The following is a 20,378-nucleotide window of genomic DNA, read 5'->3' as shown; positions in this document are numbered from 1 at the left end:
TACACAGATCTGGGCGAAATGGAAAGCCAACAACAAACTGATGCCGTTGGCACGTTCTAATTCACGCAGCCATTTTTTGTTGTTGCTGAGGGAAATGATTTTTTTGTTGTAGTTTGCTGATAGATTGACTCACACCGATATGTTCTATAACCTATATTTTTTTGTAACAGATTGCCTTCAAGAATTCCGTGACAATTGGAATTTTTTTTTTTTTTTTTTCAGATGCGAACGCTGAATTGCCACCGTTGGGATGTTGGAAGAGGTGACAATTACAAAGACGTCGTCCACCGTCTCCGAAACAAGTGAGGAAAAAAACGTGATGTACATGTTGTGTGAAACATCGCAACCAAACTCGTCGAACAAAGTGAAATTTTAGACTAAACGTTTGAACTGACTTGAATGAAATTAAACGATGAAAAACAAAAATCAGTTATGAAACCCGAATCAAAACGTTAAAGAACTTGAATGATTCCAACCCATATGATTTACCGACAAATATTAACTCTATTAGGACCAATAAGAAGGTTCTTTCTTTCTTTTGAAAAAGAAAAAAAAAATAAATTACAATGCTAAAGAGAGCCATCTAAAAATTAGCACAATTTAAAAACAAACTTTCATTAAACCAGTCTAACTTAACAGTCCCCAATCAAAATTGAAGATCATCTTGCGCTATTTGGTTAAAGCGCTGGAATTGGATCTTATAGGAGAGCAATCTCCTCAAGGATATTTTGTTTGAACGAAAACTATCTGTGGAAAAAAGAAGTACTATAATGCAACACTGAAACAAAAGAGGTTTTTGTTTTTTTCTGACAATTGAAAAATTTCGCGTATAGTCTCAAATTTGACGCGTTTGTTGGTGATGTCGTGATTATTTTTTGTCTTGTTTTAAATATTTTCGCGACTGTCAAGCCGGATGATGAAAAGTGTTTGTGTTGGATATTCAGCACTGGCAAGCGCCGGCGTTGGGGGCAGGAGTTTGGTCCGTCAATCGTGTTCCTTTGGATGAGTTCACCATATTAGGATCGCTGTCTAAACTCTCGGACATTTTGTCGCAAATAATGTCAACCAGACGTTCAAACACAGCCTAATAGAAACAATAAAAGGACGTCACATTTAGTTAAACAGTTAAAATTATCATTTGCAACTCACCTTGACGTTGATGTTCTCCTTGGCTGAGGTTTCAAAGAACTCCAAACCGAGCTGGTCAGCCAACTGCTTACCCCTCTCGTAGGAGATGACGCGTTCATCTTCCATATCGCATTTGTTGCCGACTAGGATGACTTGAGCGTTATCCCAAGAATAAGTCTTGATTTGGGTACACCTGTATAACACAAGAAAAGCTATAGCTTGTAGATAAACGTGGCATTTCAAATAAACGTGCTCACCAATCTTGAACGCTGTTGAAAGATTCTTCATTGGTAATGTCGTACATCAATAAAAATCCCATAGCACCGCGATAATATGCTGTTGTAATGGTCCTGTATCGCTCCTGGCCTGCCGTGTCCTGGGGGAATAAAAATTTCGTGAATGAAAACGCTTTAAATACCGAACAAAAGTTCACTGCCTTTTGCGGTTGCCTTACCCAGATCTGGAGTTTGACTCGCTTGTCCTGGCGGAAGACGGTCTTGACTTTGAAATCGATTCCGACGGTTGAAACGAAGGCCGAAGTGAAGGAATCATCGGCATAACGAAAGAGAAATGATGTCTTGCCCACGCTGCTGTTGCCGATGATCAACAGTTTGAACATGTAATCGAAATTCTGGTCGGCCGCATCCTTCTGCCACCGGTTGTCTTGGCCTACCGACATTCTGATGCCGCCTTGCTGGCTCTACAATCCTAAGGTCCAGCAAAGGAAAAAAAAAAGTTATTCACGAAACGAGTAGGAATGCACGTAGTCTTTTTGGTCGCTTTCTTTTCCAATGGTCCGGCTGAATCTAGAACAAGTACCGATCGATATATCGGTGTAAGAAGACAGACAAAATAAAAAGTGGAGGGGGAGATGTTTTCTGTCCAAAACCCCATGGAATCAATACTTATGTTTCCTCTGTACACATAGAGAAGGTATATGAGTTACCCTTTCTCTCTACATGCAGCATCTTTGTGTAAAGGGATATCAGTATTTTTGCAGCGAACAGCAAATTCAAAGCGCTCGTCGCATGGATAGTTTTTAGTCTCTCGCTTCATCAACTCGCCATGGTTTTGTTCTGAGAATCGAAACGTTAAGATAACAAGTCCTGCAACAGAATGGCAACAAAACTTGATTTTTCCGCTCTCTATTGATCTATCTACGCTGACGAAGGAGGAAAGGAAGACTGTTGACGTCACGAGATCTCAAGCTGCTGGTGTTACCATCGATTAGTTCGAAACTTTCAATAGACAGAATAAAAGAAATGCCGTCCTCGCATCAATAAAAGTCTTGTGGAAAATTAGATTATTTCTGATTTTATACATGTGGTTAGTTCTTTTAGTAATTGGTATGTCCTTAGCGTCATCCTTCTTGGATATTGATTCGTTGCTGTTTAAAACGAGCCGGCCGTGATATAGAGCTTCTACTGGTAGATGGCGTAGCCTTCAACCATCTCCATAACAATAAAAAAAAATTGTACGTTGGCGTCTAAGTGAAACATGTTGTTCCCCCTCAAACGAATCCATCTTGCTTATTCCTGTACAGCCAATTTTGTCGTCAACTATTAATTTGTCAAGGCTGCATTTTTGCAACAGGAAGAATTTGTGGGCGTTTTGATTCGCTGCGCAATCTCGTTCCAAAGTTACGACCTATGCAAATGAAGCTCGGCAGAATCGACCGTGCTTTTCACGCATTCGTGCAAATGGCTTAAATGTAAGGAAGTGAAAGGTAGCTCTTAGGCACTTTGGTGGGAAACTATACTTCAACGAAGCGAACATGATTCAATAAAAAGCGCCAGAAAAACGTCCTTAAAACGAAGAAAGGAGCAACGCATTTGTGATCGAATCAATAAAAACCAATATCTCACACTGAAAGCACGCCATGAGCTAATGTACGGAATAAACTTGCAGCTGTGCGCCATTCTTGTTCAAATCAAATCCTACTCAGGAAAATACTCTAAGACCCTCCCATTTAGAAGGACAAAAAGAGAATCCGTCGCTGGCCAAGTCAACGAACGATATAGCGACCTCTCGTTCGATACTTATTGATTAACTCTCGATGTTTTTTTGTAAATGAATCATTGTCACATGACGCTACGCAATACAATTGCTTGTTTTTTAGCTAACATTTTCCTTAAAAAATAATCGTATCTCAATTCTGGTGGCTACACAATAGCGGATAAAACGCACGCTTCCTGCACGACCCGTTCCCTCCCCGCTTTTAGGTCCCGCCGCCATACTTGTGGTTGGGTTGTGCCTGTGTTTGCTTAACCTCGTACAAACAGATAGCATACAATCAATACAACAGAAAATACAAGGTAAATGTGGGTTGAAAATGTAGTTTTAATACGTGAAATAACTGACCTGTGATTCTTAAATTTCCAATCCACTCGGATTAATGGCCACACTTTGGATTTGTTCAACGACAGAAAATGAAGCGAAAAAAATTTATGTAGCACCGCGAGTTCTTCTAGTTTTTACGATTGAATTCACAATCTTGCGTCAACCAGAACAGAGTAACCGAAACTGTTGGATTTATATGACAGTTTTTTTCGCTTGTGCTTAATTTCTGGAGCGCGTATTGTTGCAATCCCTGATGGTTACGCCGTACACCGGCGACTGCATCGGTCGGGCGAAGGGTGTCGTTTCCCTTTCCCCAGCTCTTCTGATATAAAGCTGCATATATAAACGCCCGTTCACCAAAAGTATGGTACGCTTCTCTACAGGAACGGATGCGCCGACGCGGACCCGCAGCCGCCGCCATTGTGTATGGTATTTTTCTGCTTTTAAACGAATGGCCGACAGGGACACTGGCAGACGTCAATGGGGGGAAAAAAGGGAGTCCTACATCACGTGATGTTATATTCAGGTGGCAGTTCTAAAGTAGTAGGGCATGCACAGTTGCACATGTACATTTGATCTAGTTCGAAACAGTTTTTAGCTGGAAGGCGAACTGGATATACTATAAGCTTTTCGGTTACGTAAAAAAAAAAGAATTTAAAAAAATGAGAAAAACACCCCATAAATTAACATAACAAATGGTCATAAGAATAAAAAGGGGGTTGGGAATAAAGCAACTCAATGCGACCAACTTGGAATTTCCGTCTTTGCGTCACTCTTTGCGCAGCTTTTATTTTATTATTCACCTATCAAGAGAATAGAGAAACTCGGCCGAATCTATTGATTAGAGGACTACGCGCCAGCGCGGCGAGGCATGAAGGGTATATATATGATGTGCCACGCTTTACCTACTATGGCTATATTTGACGAATGTTTTCCGTTTTATGTTCCAAAGAAGTCTTGTTTTTGTTTCACGTTTCCTAGCATATAATAAGTGGAAGACCCTTATGTAACACGCCAAAGGTGCCCATTATTTTTAAACTCAACGTCTTATGAAACAACAAAAACAAGCAATTACTCGCAGAATTGACATAATACAGCCTGTATAATAGAGGATTTTACGCTTGGGGAAAGAAAAGAGTGCGTCTCTGTCTAAAGAATACTAGAGATCTGTCTTCAAGCTCTTGAGTCTCGACTTGATTATTGATTTCTCCCCCTCCCTCTTCTTTCGCTAGCAGATGCCCATATGTAGCTAGAAGAGGCTTTCTGAGTAGTATGCCCGTAATTGTTCAAAAAATGCAGCAATCAAATTTCGCGTGTTAGGAGTACACGATTGTTTAATATTTCCTGACCACCATTCGTTATATTTTACGTACTCCTATCAGTAATGGATTCAAACATGACGTCTAATTTGCTTAGTTCCAAATTTCGACCAATCATTGAGACACAGACACACCAAGCGCCAGAATGCCCAAGCCCAATACAATACAAAAGCGCCAACAACCATCATAGTGCACAGGAATTGGCTGTTAGATTTCTTTTCGAATGCGGTGAGTCGAGCTAAATATGCATCTTCTTCGATTTACCTTTAATTTTCTTTGCCTCACTAGGAACCAAATTGAAAACAAATCCACTCACGTCAGCTGTAGCTGCCCAGATTTATCATAGGTTTCTAGATGCTGTCAACGATTCTAGTTATGATCCTTATGTAAGCCAACGAAATAGTATATAAAAATATAGTACCTAATTAGGAAGGTTTAAATTATACAGATGATTGCAGCTACTGCACTTTATATTGCCAGCAAGCAGCAAGATGAACCCGTCAAGATCAGGGATCTTATTAATGTTGTTCATAGGACTCTTAATCATGACACTGATGTTCTGGATTTATCTGAAGAATACTGGAATTACAGAGATTCCATAGTTCAAGCTGAGCTATTGACAATGAGGATGATTAATTTCAAAACCATCAACCCAGATATTCATCTGGTAAGTTCCTCATATAAGAAGTAACATTCTGCATCACACATATAGTACATGTACACATCCTGAACTCTCCCAACAGTATATGCTGAATTACTTGAAAACTTTGTCATCTTGGATTTCTCCAGCTGTGTGGGAAAAATCCACACTGGTGAAATTGTGCTGGACTTTCTTACAAGATTTCCACCATTGCAAAGTCATCATTCAGTATGAACCACAATTGATTGCCTTGGCTGTCATTTACTTTGGGCTCCAGGTTTGTGGAATAGTGATTCCTTGTACAACCGAGCAGGATCAGCTCAGTTGGCATGAGGTAAATATGCATGTCGTTAACAAAAAAAATTGTGGCTTTGGTTGATTTTCTTTTGTGTGGCATTTCGTTTTAGGCCTTCCACAAAGCTGCCAAGAAAGAAGATATCTGGAATATCATCGAGCATTTGTTGGCATTGTACGAACATGATAAAGATATGAAGTAGTGGCCGAAGTGGCGAAATTTGTACGACGAAGAAATAATAAACGATCACGATTTTCATTTTTTTTGTAAGAATACAAAGGATGTTGTGTGTAATGCAGCAATTCAAATTGCGGTAGAATGCCAACCTTTCTTACTGAGCCTTATAGTTGTAACAGATACATAGAGGTATAACAAAAGCACACACGGGCAAAGGGGAATATTGGGTAGGTACTGAGAGTAAAGAAATTACCAGATAATTATATGAAGGACAGCCAGACAGGGAAGAAAAGAAAGGGCATGTGGTTAGATAAGAAAGTTTATAGGACCGATTTCCGCAGACTTATATTGTAATTATAGCATGGATAGAGACGATAAGATAGACGGATAGAAACGTAACTGTACACTTTACATCTTCATTTTGGATGCTGGCAAAAACCCGAATTGTTTCATACACTCGGAAGGGAAAAAAATCGAAATACGCAGGGAATTCAAAATGGAGGAATCGCACGACGGGGAGGGGGGATAATTAATCCAACGCACTTTGTCTTTTTCCCACGTTTTTGCACAGTGACACGCAGCGAACGAAGAAAGTGAAAAGGAGACCATGAAAATCTACGCGAGATTTCTTAACAGCGACCGATTATCCCTTTAACCATTTCCCATATTTCTGTATTGATGTTTTATAGTCTGGTATTCAAAGAAAACAAGGAAAACGGAAAGAATCGGAAGAACGACATTCGACAAAACAAAAATACTATCCGAATCTCTCCCGCGTGAAAGATAGGACAAAAAAAAAAATACAATATTTTTCCGTAAACGACAAGAAAAGGGGGCATTCGCGACAAAAATATTTAAAAAAAAGAAGAAAAAATGAAAACAAAAAGGAGACAAGGGAACAAAACAATTCAACACAACACACATCTTAATAATATCGCAGGTACAGTTGAACCAATCATCCGCATTTTTTTCTGTTTCCGCCCGTCACCGTCTCAGAACGACCAAAAATATACATATATAGAGCATGGCGGATTTTTTTTTTCTGTGTTCAATATAGTATAGGATGCATCTCAAAGCCACTTCGTTTTCACATATTTCTTAACTCCCCCCCTTTTTTTCTTCTTTTTACTTTAAGGTCAGCAGAGAAAAACAGGTCAATCGGAGGCGCTACTCAAGCCGTGTACGCGTAAATTAAACATTCAAAGAAAAAACCCCCACCGATACAATATAGAACACTCACGCAGCCCACGAGAAAGGCGTGAAAAAAAAAGCGATAATAAAGCCGGCCAAATTATCATAATGAATTAACAAAGGAGGAATAATAATAATATAAGTGTCTGGTGTACGCAAAGAACAGACAGAGTAAGAAGGAACGCAGGGTTTGTAGGGAAAAAAAAAAACACGGTTTAAACTGAATGGCGGAAAAAAGGAAAAATAAGAAAGGGAAAAAAAGAGGGAAAATCGGAGATCAAAAAAGGTAACTCGTCAAGGGGCTCTGGTTTTCACTTGTTTTCTTTTCGTTTTCGTTAACGAATCGTTTGTGAGTGTCTAGAGACAAAGCGTGAGAGACGAAATGAAAGGAAAAGGCGCAAAATGAATTGGGTAGGAGGAGATTTTGCAGCCGGTCCCGACGGCTCTCAAAACTCCCCCTTGTTTCAGAAAAAAAAGGGTGAAATGATAAATGGAAATCCCAACCCTCCAAGTGCGCTGAATTCATAATAATAATAATGATAGTAATAAAAATAATAATAAAAAAAAAATCTGGGTAAATGTTAGAAAAAAAGGGGTTAATCAACCAACAAACGCATTAGCAATTATCTCAGGGTAGGGAAAATCAATTTTCCCCTTACTTGTGGCTTGTGTAGTTGTTGTATCTCCATCGCAGTTCCATCTTTTTATTACTTCTTTCCCCATTATTCTTTTTCCTCTTTATTTTACAAAGATGTGGGTGCTTCTTCGTCCCCTTCAAAAGACGAACTGGTGTTGGAATCATCTGCGGTGCTCTCGGACTTGGAGTGAGAATCATCCGCCGAAAGCCCGAGGATTGGCGGATCCTTGGTCCTCGTTGTAGTAGCTGGATCCGAATCGGAATTCTCGTCAGCTACCGAGTCTCGCTGTGCCTTGAGCGCCAATGTTTCATTCTGGTTTGGCTCTTCTTTCGTCGGTCCATCGCTGCCGTCACTGAAGGCAATTTGCTTGCGTTGGCGGTATTCCAGAATGGAAAGCTGCAAGAAAATAAAAACGAGAGTGAAAAAATTGATATACATTCCAACGTCGTGTTTGAATGCTCAAACCTTTCTTTTCACGGGTTTAGGCTTTTCTTCACGGATAACTTCTTGAACCACATCCGTAGTTACAGCATCTGGCACGTCACTAGGATTCCGACCCCGCATGAATTGGGCGTCTGGAGCCCTAAACTCCCACGTTGGTCGAGACGATGAAATAAAAAGGCCACCTTCATGAAACTGTGTGAGGGCAGCTGCAGCACTTACGTGCTCATCTACCGACGCGAAAGCAACGACATTTGCCTCTGGCTGTACTTGTACATGTTCCTCAGATTGCGACGCCCACATTTGCTGAGAAGATTCGCTAACGTAACCGTTCGTTGGCGAACTCAAACTAACGATGGCTTTCGCCATTTCTACCGTAGGCGGTGGCGGCGGAGTGGGTGGATCAGAAGCTTCGTTTGAATGGCCAACAGATTGTTGCTGTTGAGCCTGATGCCCTTCACTCAATCCATCGTCAAACTCTGGTGGAGTTCCTCGACTATTTTCAGCTGAAAGGGATTCCGCGTTAGATTCTTCCTTTTCCATCAACGGCTGCAATCCCGATTCGTTGGAAACATTTTCATTCGATCCGGTGACACCAACGTTGGATGGTGTAGGTGTCGATGGTGGCGTGAACGATGTCTCAGATGACAGAGATGCCCTAGCTAAGCGTCTCTTTTTGAGAGGAGTAACGTGATCCAACACTTCATTGGCTGGCACTGTACCACCTGATCCGAAGCCACCAACACCTAAACAACCGCCACTCGTTGGCGATTCGGTTTCTGTTTCTTCACTGATGGCCTGCCTCAACCAGCGCTTTTTGGCCGAACCGCCGGGCCCACCACTACCAGGTAAAGGCGCTATCCAGGAATTTTCATCGTTGGAGTGCCCTCCTTCTCCGTGTGGATCGGGAGAAGCCGAACCCGCCGAAGATTTCAATGAAGCCAGGGTGGAAGGCCTGCAACCATTCAAAATCATGTTGTAGGAAGATTTCGAGTCTGATGCAGATTGTTGGGTTGTCGTCGCGCCATACCGCAGGTGGGCTGTCCGCAATGGCCGGGTTGGACTTCGCGGGTTGGGGTTCCTCATATAACATACTGGCACAGAAAGGGAGAGAGAATTTGAACCGCCCAGCAGATCATTGGAATCTCCTTTATTCCCGTTCACCTCGCTTCCATCACCACTCCAATTATTGAAAACCACCTGTGAAATGCAACGTTGACAGAATGACGTGAACGATCCAAACGATGGGTTTTATCGACAAACCTTTTTGGTTTTGGGACATTTAAAAGCCATAGTAGAAGGGTCATCGCTAGGTGTCCCCGGATTAGGTTGGCCGGGACTGCTGCTGCTACCACCATGTTCAGATTCTTCTTCAGTAGCCGAATGCCCTGAATGAACCTCACCGGATAATGCTCGCATGCGTACACGTGAACTTTCGCTGACACTCGTCCCACTACTGGACCTTCGCATACGACCACCTCGCTTCCTGCATAGTCTGTAAACAATGATTAAATACGTTAATGCCACGAGTTAAAAATAAATTTAGGAAATAACAAGAACTAACCCTCTACGGAAAGTTTTATTTCTGGCTTCCTGTACCACCACTGAACGTTTCTCATTTGCGCCAGTGCTTCCCGATCCATGAGGAGGAGGTGGAGAATCTACTTCATCACCTGTCATCTTTGTCATCCCTAGGATCTTTGCGATGCGTTGTTTTGGCTATCGATTCTTGGCGTCTTTGTTGGGCCTTTTCCATTCTTTCAAAGGCTTTCATAATGGCTTCCATCTTCCTTTCCTCGCGCGACTGTAATCGTACCAAAATACAGCACGGTTAAAAAAATAACACACGAGAGAACAAAAAAATGTCAAAGTCATTCTTACCAATGGCTTCTTGTTCGATGTTGTTTCGTTGTCTACTGAGCCTTGTCCGTCCGTTTCGTCTTGAAGGTTTACGCTGTCATCTTGAGAATCTTCTCCCTCTGTTACGACAGATGAAACCTTGGAAGGGGTACGCTGATGGCGCTTGACGGGCGTTGGTGGAAGGGCGCACGGCATAGGTGGAGTTGCTGGTACCGACACCTGGGCATTGGGAACAGAAGCTACCGGTGTTGCAATCGACGATTCCGGAGTCACATTCACCGCACCAATTGCGACACTGGAAGAAGGATCATTTGCTGTTGAATCTGTTCTTCTCCTTCGGCGCTTACGGTCGGCTTCCACTGGAGAGAGAACTGATAATGGGTTGGTAGCTTGGCTTAATCCAGTTCGAGCTCCACTGTCTTTGTTCCTCATGTGTGGACAACCTTCGTACGGACAAGGCAGTGGATTTTTTACATCGTGCACTACAGTGATCTCCTCGCTTTCAAGGATATCAGTTTTGGCTACCAAAAACAAATGGACAGAACCTTTTTCAACCTTGTGCTTTAGCTGCAAAACAAAGAAAAATTCATAAGTTTATAGAAGCCTACGTTTCATTTTATTTTGCGTAATAATATTTAGACAACTTACCTCGGCATTAGGTTGACAGGATTGCCAGACAAACCGAGCCTCATTGCCATAACTGCGCCCGTCAACACACATCTCTACAGCAGGTGTGGTGTTGTCAGTGCTACTGGCTAAAAGGTGGTGGAAGATGATATGAGGCGTCGGACGGAGAGCTGACGCGCCGTTTCCACTAAGTCCAGGGCCATCCCCCGATTTGTACGGCCTCAGTTGGCTGGCCAGCATATATTTTCCACGACATTCGATTACAGGCGACCCGCAGCGAATCGGGATTGCAGCGACTAACGTCTACACAAGAATTTTTTTTTAATACATAAAATAATTTAAAAAATATGTATGCAAATAGGAATAATAATAATTAAAAAAATTATGAACAAAGCAAAGCCTTACACTACACAAAATCGAAATAAAATTACACTACTTTGTATCCTCCAGCTTTACTGGCAAGCCGGTAAGCAGGTGTGGCAGAAGGCGGAGAAAGCAATTCGCCACCCAACCCATTAGGTCGGACGGCTGACACGCGAGCTCTTAACTCGGGAGAGTAATGATTGGTGACAGCTTCCTCGTAATGGTCAATCCATTGAAGCAGAAGTTCACCGCTGGGATGGTTCCTTCCTCCTGATGGACTATTCTCGGTAGTCGAAGACGACGGACCTCCAACATCGATCACGTCCGATGAAGATTTAGTTCGGAACATCTTGAATTTTCATGAAAATGAAATTAAATATTTTGTACAGTTTTTTTAAGAGGATTAAAGAAGATTTAGAGAGTATACCAAATAGAAACTTACCTTTCTCTTTCGCGGTACGGATTCTTCTTGCTTCTCGTTTCCCTTCCTTCTCCATTTTGGTTGTCCGACTCGCTTGCCAGCCCGCTGAAATTTTTCATTTCTGTCAGCTGTAGCGCTTCCACCTTTGGCACCACCCCGCGTATACTTTGACCCAGTATTGTTGATGGTGGAATTCTTTTGAAACTTTTTGGAAGTTTTTTCGACGTCAATGTAATCATCATTTTTGGTCCTGTCCTTGCTTCTCTCTCTGCGGGTCACCAAAGCGCGATCGAGGCTACTTGACGGCGGAGGAGTGGAGAGGCGAAATTCCTGCCGCTTTCGATATTGAATAGCCCGAGCTCTAGCCCGATCCACTCGGCGCGGTTGACACAACTCACACAGGAATTCGTCGGGTATGTTATTACGATCCAAATTCATGCAATCAACGTGTTGCCATACTCTGCAATAGATTTAAGAATTATAATACTGTTATCATTTCTACCATACGACTCATTTGAATAACTTACGAGCATCGATCACAACAAATCATATAACCATCATCGTGTCCGAATTTGCTAAAAGAGAACAATGCATTAGTCCAATAATATATATCATAATGTTACGGTGGTTTACCAAATACAGCGTGTAACGCTTTCATCAACGTTCGTCAAATCACGTCCTCCACCAAGAAGACCGAGATCGACATCGTCCTGTTCGTCCTCTTCATCCTCACACTCATTCGCCGTTTCAGTTTCTTCGCCTTCATGGTCCGTCTCGGTGGCCATGCGCGGACTGTTGCCTAAGCTGCCATCATTCGAGTCTTCATCGTTGAAACTGTCGCGCATGTCCGACCGAGATCTCACTCGTTCCGCATTGTTCCCGCCACTACCGCGATACCAGCCACCGAAGTAACTGGAGAGGCCTGACGAACCGTTGGTGATTACCGGGCCTCTGGGTTCATCCTTGATGGGAGTCTTTTCACTTGAAATCGATGCGTAGAGATGAGAATTTAAATCCCCAACATAGGGGGGAAATCCAGGAGAACCCTTGGGCACCAATGGAGGGGTTGGCAGATTACTGTGGCTCTTAGGAGTCTCGTGCATACCCGGCCGTCGGGAACCGACCGGAATGGGAGAGGTGACGTTAGAATTAGATCCAACTCCATTACTGTTACCACTGGTTGTCCTTTGTCGTTTGGTCAACGTGGAATTAACACCATTTGGTTTATTTGCCCGTCCTGTCTGAGGGCTAATGGCAGGGGATCGGGGATTCAGGGTTTTCAAGCCCCCTCGCTGTGAATGTGATACAGGGGCAACACTGGAAGTGTGGGAATCAGATGCTTCTTGCTTACACTGGACAGCGTATGAAGGGTCATTATTATGCGAGGGTAGGGGAGCTCCATAGTTGTGGTCTTGTAAAACAATCTAAACAGAAAAACATTTGGTTAATAAAACCAAATCCAAGCATTATTGCAAATGAATTGAAATTACCTGATAGGATAGATTTATTGTGCTGACATGTCCATTGTGAGTGGACGTTTCACTGGTATGTACAAGTCGTGGCTTCCTACAGTCCACATCCCCTCTTACACTTAACTCATTTACATCCATTCCTGTTGATTCAGATGAATTCAGAAGAAAAGCTAGAACAGTGTTCTGATGAGGATAAAGAACTAAAGAAGCAAACCTGTGATCTGGCATCAGAATTCACACACTACTCAAGTGATGAACAAGAAAGCAGTATCTGCTTTGAATGTGATGATCATGTCAGCAGCGTGACGAGTTGAACGATGAGAACGGTATCGCAACATCGAAGCACGATCCGCTCCATGCAAAATGCAAGACCAATGCAGACCTCGGTGGCGTCCGCCAAAAAGACTTCAATCTGCTTTTGACGGCGACCTACACGACGTCGTGTGTAAAATGGTTTTAAACCTCCAACGGGCACCAAATCGAAAATGAAATTTTGGGAGAAGCAGCGCAGGCTTTCTCTTGGCTCCAGTAAGTTGCTAATGAATCTTTGTATTCTAGAATTTCGGGTAACACTTGTCTAACACTAAAATCGCCAAATCGCGAGAGTAGCTGAAAAAATAACAATAAATGGCGGTCTGTTGGTCTGATCTGTGTACGGTGGCTTCTGTTGTCAAAGATCGATATATCGTGTAAAACAATAATCGATTGCTAAGCGAGACGACAAAAATCCCTCAAACCTACTGAAATTAAAATACGTAAATAATTCGTTTCGAATAAGAACCCTCGATTAATTACGAGAAGTTGATAATTTTTTTTTTAGATTCAACCATTCCATTACACAAGGTTTTCCATTTGATCCTGAAATAGTAGCTAAACAATAGTTTCAAGAAAGGCAACAACTATTTATCCCTATGCCTGACATTTTTTGAAACTACGGGGTTTACTACGGGTCCCGAAGATTTCAAGGGCCCTTTATATTTCCACTACTATCGGTTGAATATATCAAATACATTTGAAGGCACAAAAAGGAAAAGATAATTTACAACAACATGTTCTAATTCATTTATTATTGACTGAAACTGCAAAGCAAATGCGAGATTGCCAACAGATTGCCAGCAGTACTACGCACAAATTAACGGTTTTTTCAGTTCAAAATTTAACAGAAGCCTTCCAACTGTCAAAGATTTTACAGAGAAACAAACAACAATTTATTTTAAATATGACATCTTTTGGTAATTTTTCGTTTTCGGAGCTGCGTTCTGGCAATAATAGAGTTGAATGGGGATATGCGTCTTTGACCATTTATTTGACGAACTTCAAGGTCTTGGACAAATTGCGCACTTTGTTTGTGGCCGTTCTTTCATGAGGAAGCCTCTTCTGGTGTCGTCTGCCTTTCAAACCCAAAGATGGCAGCAGGACGGACGTTGAAAACATTGAGTAATCTAATCGCCCGGTCCGGAAATGTTGTTAAATCGGGATCAATAACGACGGCCAATCCATTGTTTTCGAGAAATATTAGGGGTCTACCCTATTTTCAAACTACCGCCGCATATCGAGCTGCTGTTCTGCACGAAATCGCCAAGCCATTGGTTATTGAAGACGTGACCACAACTACTAAGCTTAAAGATTTGGAGGTAGGGCATGCAAGGCGATTAGATAATATTCAATCTTTATTCTCCTTTGAAAATCTCTTCTCATTTGCAGATTCGAATAGAAGTCTACACCTGTGGAGTTAATGCTTCAGACATTCTTATTTGCAACGGCCAATATGGTATTGAACAAAAAATGCCTTTTGTGCCTGGCTTTGAGGTGTGTGGGGAAGTCAAGGAGATTGGACCCAAAGTCAAAAACTTTAATGTAGGAGACAAAGTGGTTGGCTTAAAGAAGGATGGGTATTCTGGCTTTGCTGAAGAATGTGTTGTACTAGAGCAAGACTTGTGGGGTGTTCCACAAGGAATGACATTTGAAATTGGAGCATCTTTGCTAGATACATATGGCACAGCTCTTCTGGGCCTACATAGAAGGGCAGAGGTAGAGGCAGAGGACACTGTTCTTGTTACAGCTGCTGCTGGAGGTCTTGGTCTAGCGGCTGTTGATTTAGCAGCAAATGTCTATAGGGCCAAGGTATGATATAAAACAATTCTTTTTTTCTGACTCTTTGACTGACCAAATCTCATTTGTTTTATTGCACTGATGAAATAGGTAATTGGCGTATGTGGTACTGAAGACAAGGCATCGTTGGTCCGGGATAAAGGCGCCTTTGCTTCTCTGAAGTATCAGGCAAAAAATTTACGAAATAAAGTGATGGAGGTCACTGAAGGCAAAGGTGTTTCCATTATATTTGACGCAGTTGGAGGCGATATCTTTAACGAGTCTCTAAAATGGTATGCTAAGCTAATTTTGGTTTCCGTGCAAAAGGGTGTATTTGAACTACAATATCTATCCTTAGCATTGCACACGAGGGTAAAGTCATAGTGGCCGGCTTTGCTTCACGTCAGATCCCCAATGTACCGACTAGCCTGCTTCTCCCGCAGAGCTTCTCACTCATTGGCGTGTCACTAAGTCATTATCGTGATGCCAACAACGAAGTGTACAGGTAAAATTGCAGTTTATATTCTACATCAACGATCCAGAGCTAAACTGCTCGTATTATTTTTACCATCTCCCTATCTAGACAAGTAGGCAATGATGTCATTGAGTTATATGAAGAGGGGCTGATATCGCCCCATGTTTCGGCAATTTTCCCGCTGGAGGAGATCAATGCGGCCATGGATTTCTTGTTGCAACGGAAATCAACGGGTAAAGTTATCTTAAAGATAAGATGAATCCAAAGGCCGTAGTGTCTACGTCTCTCTGGCCACTTGTGTGTTAATATGAACATTAATAAAATAATTGGGTTACCTAGACAGCGATGAATACGAAACGGGCAGACGTCGAAAAATGAATCGAGTCGTGTCGCGTAAACTGAAGAGAAAAAAAAAACTTGTGCGGGTTAGAAAATTAGCAAACCCTACCCGAGTATTGTAGTGTACCTCTGGTTGTCTGAGTACGTCTCGGATTTCCTTTCTATTTACGTTTGCTAAGAAACAAAAAGTCGCAAAACGTAAAAAGCCGAACTTGTCTGACCCTTTGCGTGTAGTGGGTTTCGCATCGTGAAATCCTGTTAGATAGATGAGATCTGTTGAAAGCATAGAAGAAAATCCTTTTGCGTTCGTAACTTAGGGTTCATTTTCGAGGGATCGTCGGATTGTTGTGCGTAGTGGGAAACTCCTATATTAGGCGTTAATACCTATAGGGCGGTTTGTGTGGAGAGATCAGACACTGGACTGACGTCAGATCCGTTTCCCTAGCAACCATCTTGAACTCCCGCCTCTCTTTTGCTCTCCCCCTCTACGGGGATTCGGGAGCGTGGTGCACGGCACAAGCCATTGGAGCGAGCATTTCAGTGAGTGATTGCCCTGCCAACGGTCAACACGCGTGCCATATCACTGGCGTGATAAAAGAAGGTAGGGGAGTAAACACTTCAAGGGAAAAAAAAATAGGAAACAACAAACGGGGGGATTTCTTCTTTGCTCCCTTTCCGTCGAGTGGTGATGCATCGTGTTTTGTTGCCATTTTGGAACCCAGGAATGAAGAGCCTGATCCTTGTGTAACAGCAGTTAAAAAGTCTGGCGGGAGCATTGCGAACTGGCCAAAAATAGTCGAAATTGAAATAGAGAGAACAGTGTTGTTTTTTTTGTACTAGTATACACGGTCGAGTGCTGCAAGTTCTCGGCGCGTTCTAGTCATCTTTCCTCGGTTTCCTCACTATCGATTAGAAGTGCGCACCCCCCCCCCCCCCGCCTCCTACACATTTGGCTGTGTCTGCCTCTTTGCCGTTCATCCAAAGAAAGAGAACAAACACTACCACGACTCACCATCCAAAAAGGTTTTAGCAGCTATCAAGTTCTCGTCTTAATACCAATCCACTGTGTACACTTGTTTGTTGATTCTGCCCGACAATCACGTGTCAACAAAGAGAACATCGTCAAAAATGCCATTCGGACCGTCTAACCGTCACTGCACTCTTGGTAATGTACTATTTCGTTATGTGTGGTGTATATTTGTACTATTGATTTTTCTCTTGATTTAATTTGAGGTATTTGTACTTTTGTTTATATTAGGTCAAAACAAGCCGGTCTATCCAACATGGACCAGGAATTATATTGTAAATACTCGCGGATGTGGAACATGGCCAGGCAATGTGAGTACACAATTTGCTCCTTTTTGTTTTCCTATGTTATCCCCTTTAACCTTAGCCAAGGCTGTGGTAGTTAGGCCATAAACAGAGCTTTTACAATCTAAAGTTTGTTAACAAGATCTTAAAAGAAAGCTTTGATAAAAACTAGACTTGCTGTTCAACGTTATATCAATTCACTTTGCAGCTGATCATAATATGATGTAACAAACAGTAACAAGATTATGGAATCGCAGTTATTCTTTCCTCAATCAAAAGCGTCGATCATAAGTACCAACAAATTTTGAAATCGAAGCCATAAAATTGAAATGACTGTCAGCGGATCGATTTGCTTGTGGTTTTATGTAGTTTTCTCACTAAAAACAACGCCCACGAAAGACTGTTTGTTGCCATGTATTGATCGTTCATCCTAGATCGATTTGGACACCTTTTTGAACTATTTAACGTATTCACTTGATCATGTTTTACAGATCGAGGCCGCTCCGAGCCGTTACGAACAGGTAACAAAAACAATTCTTTTTGCTTGCAAGTCAAAGAAATGACAGTGTCACGCATAACGATGATCAATAATGATCGATCATAACCTTTACACATTATATTAAAGTTTGTGACTGCCATGACCGATGACGAACGTTTCCAGCGGGATGTCACGCTGGGCAAACGAATTGGTTTGTACAAATTTCGCGGCGAGCTCGGCACTGGCAATTTCTCCCGTGTTAAGTTAGCCTTCCACCAGTTGGCTCATGGTAAGTGAAGTTTGTCTTCTATGATGAATGATCGACCGCATCTCCTCCATTTCTTTTTTTTATCAGACACACGCATTTTCGCCAATTCTTAAATTCTTTTGATTCCGCCTGTTTGCCGGGTGGCATAGATCGATAGTGCCGTAAAAAAATGGCGAGATCGATATCTAATACTCGTTCTTGTTCCTTTGTATACAGAGCGAGTAGCAATAAAGATTATTGAAAAGACTGGCATGGACCAAAAAGCCTTAATGATGTTGACGAGGGAGATTAACAATATGGATACAGTGCGACATCCGGCCATAGTCAGGTAATTAACTTGTCGTTATTAAAGTGTCAAATTTTGTAATGCCCTTTATCTTTTGAAATTAGGTTATTTGAAGTGTTGGAGACGATATCCAAAGTTTATTTAGTTATGGAAGTGGCGCCGGTGGGTGAAATGTACACACACGTAAGCGTCACTGGCCGATACGACGAGACGTTAGCCAAGAACTTGTACAGCCAGCTTATTTCAGCAGTCGAGTTTATGGTAGGGCCAAAAATAAGGACTCGTGTTGTTTTTGTTGTTGTAACGTGACACAAATGTTGATTTATCAGCATGAAAACGACCTGTACCATCGTGACATCAAGGCGGAAAATGTATTCTTATCCTCCTCCGATCGTGTCCGGCTTGGTGATTTCGGATTCTCCACAAGAATTGTCAACACTGTCGAACACCAAAGTCATCTTCTGACAACATTTTGCGGATCCCCGCCCTACGCCGCACCCGAACTCTTTTATGACGACGCATATTCCGGTGCTGCTGTCGACATTTGGGCTCTCGGCGTTCTCCTTTACTTCATGGTGACGGCCACGATGCCTTTTCAGGTACACAAAAAGCTTCTATTTTCTTAGCGAAATCGCGACCTTCTTTCTTGTTGGACCAAGGGATTTGTATCGGGGTTTTAAATGGTAATTGGATTTTAAATTCCCACTTGAGGGTATTCATCATATTTTGTCGGCGACGGTGTATTGAGAGAATAAAAGATTATCTATTTTCTTTGTAACTTTTTAGGGCCAGACAGTGAATGGACTAAAAAACGCTATTTTAGAAAACAACTACTTCTTACCTGAGTATTTGAGTACGTCATGCATGGAACTTATTCGTGCCATTTTGCATCGTGATCCAGCTGAAAGGATAACCATGGCTGGCATCCGTAGCAGTGAATGGCTTTACGGCCAGGTCAAACTCACGCCATTGCCGAATGTTCAATTTGTTCCATCCGAACGAGGGCAAGAGGTTTGTTTACAGCGTTTAACATCTAAGGTAGTCAATCACATGTTTTCTTTTCTACAGAGAAGTCAAATGGAAATAAAAGTATTTGCACGATTAGAAGAGCTCGGAATTACAGAGTCCATGGTTTTAGAGCACCGTGACAAAGGTGGTCGAAGTGATATTGTTGGTACTTACCGAATACTGATGTATCGTGCCAGTTGTGACGAAGCAAATGATACCGGCAGTGAAAAACAAGAAGAAATTCAGGAAAATCTTTTGGTTCCTCCTACTGTTTCCATAGCTGGATCGTTATCCAAATCAATAAAATCTGCACTGTCTGTGAAATCTTCACGGTCTGACAAATCTGCTAAAAGTTCACCGAAACCTGGTCGAACTTCGTCCACTCAACCAACTACGTTAACAACTCCGTCCTCAGCTAATGCAACAGATCAGCAGCAAACGCCGGCTTCACCTGGCAAACGGAAATTTAAACATAAACTAAATTTGTCTCTTTTGTCTAACAAAAACAAAAATTGTTCCCCAAACGAGAAGAAAATTGCGAAAAAGAAAAAAGGATCGCAGGCATGTATCATTTTGTAAATTTTAATGTTTTACGACTTGTAATTTTTTAAGTTTTATGGTCATAAGAATTTTTTTTCTTGAGTTGACATTGCGATTGAAAAGAGATGGTGAAAATCCAAATCAAAGAAAATAGGCTTTCTTATTCTTTTTGTTGTTGTTAATTGGAAATGAAAAGATAATTTATACTCGCTATATTTATACATTTAAATATATACTATATCAACATTATGTTAAAACGAACCGTTAACCGTGTTAAGCCAAAAGAGAATTAAATTATTGAACAAATTTCTCAGTAATAGCATTTTCTCAATTCGCATATCCGGAAGCAGGTTTCTTTTTTTGCTCACAGCTTAAAAAAGAGCCATCGTTAACTTTGAATTGACCTTGATCTTCCACTATAGAAACCAGCCGAATAAAAAGAACATTCTTTTCCTTCTTTTACTCGGTATTTGCTTGTCTCATGGGAGGCTTCTTGTTATCACATCTATTTCTGGAAACTAAATCGCTATAGTTTCTCACATTCAGAACTAGTACAAAATTGAGGTAAATATGTAGAAAGATAAAAAGAAACAAAAAATGGGACAAGTTTTATGGAACACGGTAAATAGCTTTCGTTTCATAGAAAACTAGCTGCATCTCAATAGTTGCA

At 41.7% G+C, this 20,378-nt stretch overlaps 5 protein-coding genes across 7 annotated transcripts; 3 read left to right on the top strand and 2 right to left on the bottom strand.

Annotated features, from left to right (window-relative positions):
- Positions 1-223: 223 nt before the first annotated feature.
- On the bottom strand, positions 224-3,733 carry LOC130692159 (ras-related protein Rab-3). Of its 3 annotated transcripts, none has more exons than XM_057515242.2 (5): positions 3,486-3,733; positions 1,583-1,836; positions 1,386-1,504; positions 1,150-1,321; positions 224-1,084 (listed from the first exon to the last, which is right to left on the bottom strand). In XM_057515242.2, the coding sequence occupies exons 2-5, from the start codon at positions 1,805-1,807 to the stop codon at positions 941-943; spliced, it is 660 nt and encodes a 219-aa protein (XP_057371225.1). In that variant the 5' UTR covers positions 1,808-1,836; positions 3,486-3,733; the 3' UTR covers positions 224-940. The 3 variants fall into 3 exon arrangements, with proteins under 3 accessions (XP_057371225.1, XP_057371227.1, XP_057371226.1); XM_057515244.2 differs by having other exon boundaries at positions 3,490-3,733; XM_057515243.2 differs by lacking the exon at positions 3,486-3,733 and having other exon boundaries at positions 1,583-1,869.
- Positions 3,734-4,770: 1,037 nt separating this feature from the next.
- Positions 4,771-5,980, top strand: LOC130692158 (cyclin-Q-like). The gene is made up of 5 exons (XM_057515241.2): positions 4,771-5,015; positions 5,076-5,173; positions 5,236-5,454; positions 5,531-5,761; positions 5,835-5,980. Exons 1-5 carry the CDS (start codon positions 4,853-4,855, stop codon positions 5,922-5,924), a joined length of 801 nt encoding a protein of 266 aa, XP_057371224.1. The 5' UTR covers positions 4,771-4,852; the 3' UTR covers positions 5,925-5,980.
- Positions 5,981-6,907: 927 nt separating this feature from the next.
- LOC130692145 (inactive histone-lysine N-methyltransferase 2E-like) lies at positions 6,908-13,570 on the bottom strand. The gene is given in 13 exon segments (XM_057515221.1): positions 6,908-8,124; positions 8,194-9,369; positions 9,433-9,664; positions 9,734-9,844; positions 9,846-9,973; positions 10,051-10,596; positions 10,678-10,959; positions 11,093-11,368; positions 11,462-11,900; positions 11,968-12,015; positions 12,074-12,864; positions 12,931-13,052; positions 13,127-13,570. Coding segments are annotated over 12 exon segments (4,440 nt in total). The 5' UTR covers positions 13,051-13,052; positions 13,127-13,570; the 3' UTR covers positions 6,908-7,833.
- Positions 13,571-14,258: 688 nt separating this feature from the next.
- LOC130692156 (quinone oxidoreductase-like protein 2 homolog) lies at positions 14,259-15,818 on the top strand. Its single transcript, XM_057515239.2, has 5 exons — positions 14,259-14,546; positions 14,617-15,036; positions 15,115-15,296; positions 15,362-15,508; positions 15,587-15,818. Exons 1-5 carry the CDS (start codon positions 14,319-14,321, stop codon positions 15,735-15,737), a joined length of 1,128 nt encoding a protein of 375 aa, XP_057371222.1. The 5' UTR covers positions 14,259-14,318; the 3' UTR covers positions 15,738-15,818.
- Positions 15,819-15,962: 144 nt separating this feature from the next.
- On the top strand, positions 15,963-19,974 carry LOC130692150 (serine/threonine-protein kinase NIM1-like). Its single transcript, XM_057515229.2, has 9 exons — positions 15,963-16,982; positions 17,076-17,155; positions 17,620-17,649; positions 17,754-17,895; positions 18,091-18,202; positions 18,265-18,421; positions 18,490-18,759; positions 18,947-19,171; positions 19,229-19,974. Exons 1-9 carry the CDS (start codon positions 16,946-16,948, stop codon positions 19,745-19,747), a joined length of 1,572 nt encoding a protein of 523 aa, XP_057371212.1. The 5' UTR covers positions 15,963-16,945; the 3' UTR covers positions 19,748-19,974.
- Positions 19,975-20,378: the final 404 nt, after the last annotated feature.

The sequence above is a fragment of the Daphnia carinata genome, chromosome 1, assembly GCF_022539665.2.
Source record: "Daphnia carinata strain CSIRO-1 chromosome 1, CSIRO_AGI_Dcar_HiC_V3, whole genome shotgun sequence".
NCBI lineage: Eukaryota > Metazoa > Arthropoda > Branchiopoda > Diplostraca > Daphniidae > Daphnia > Daphnia carinata.
Note: the sequence above shows the minus strand (reverse complement) of the source record. Positions and strands in the feature narration are given on the sequence as shown.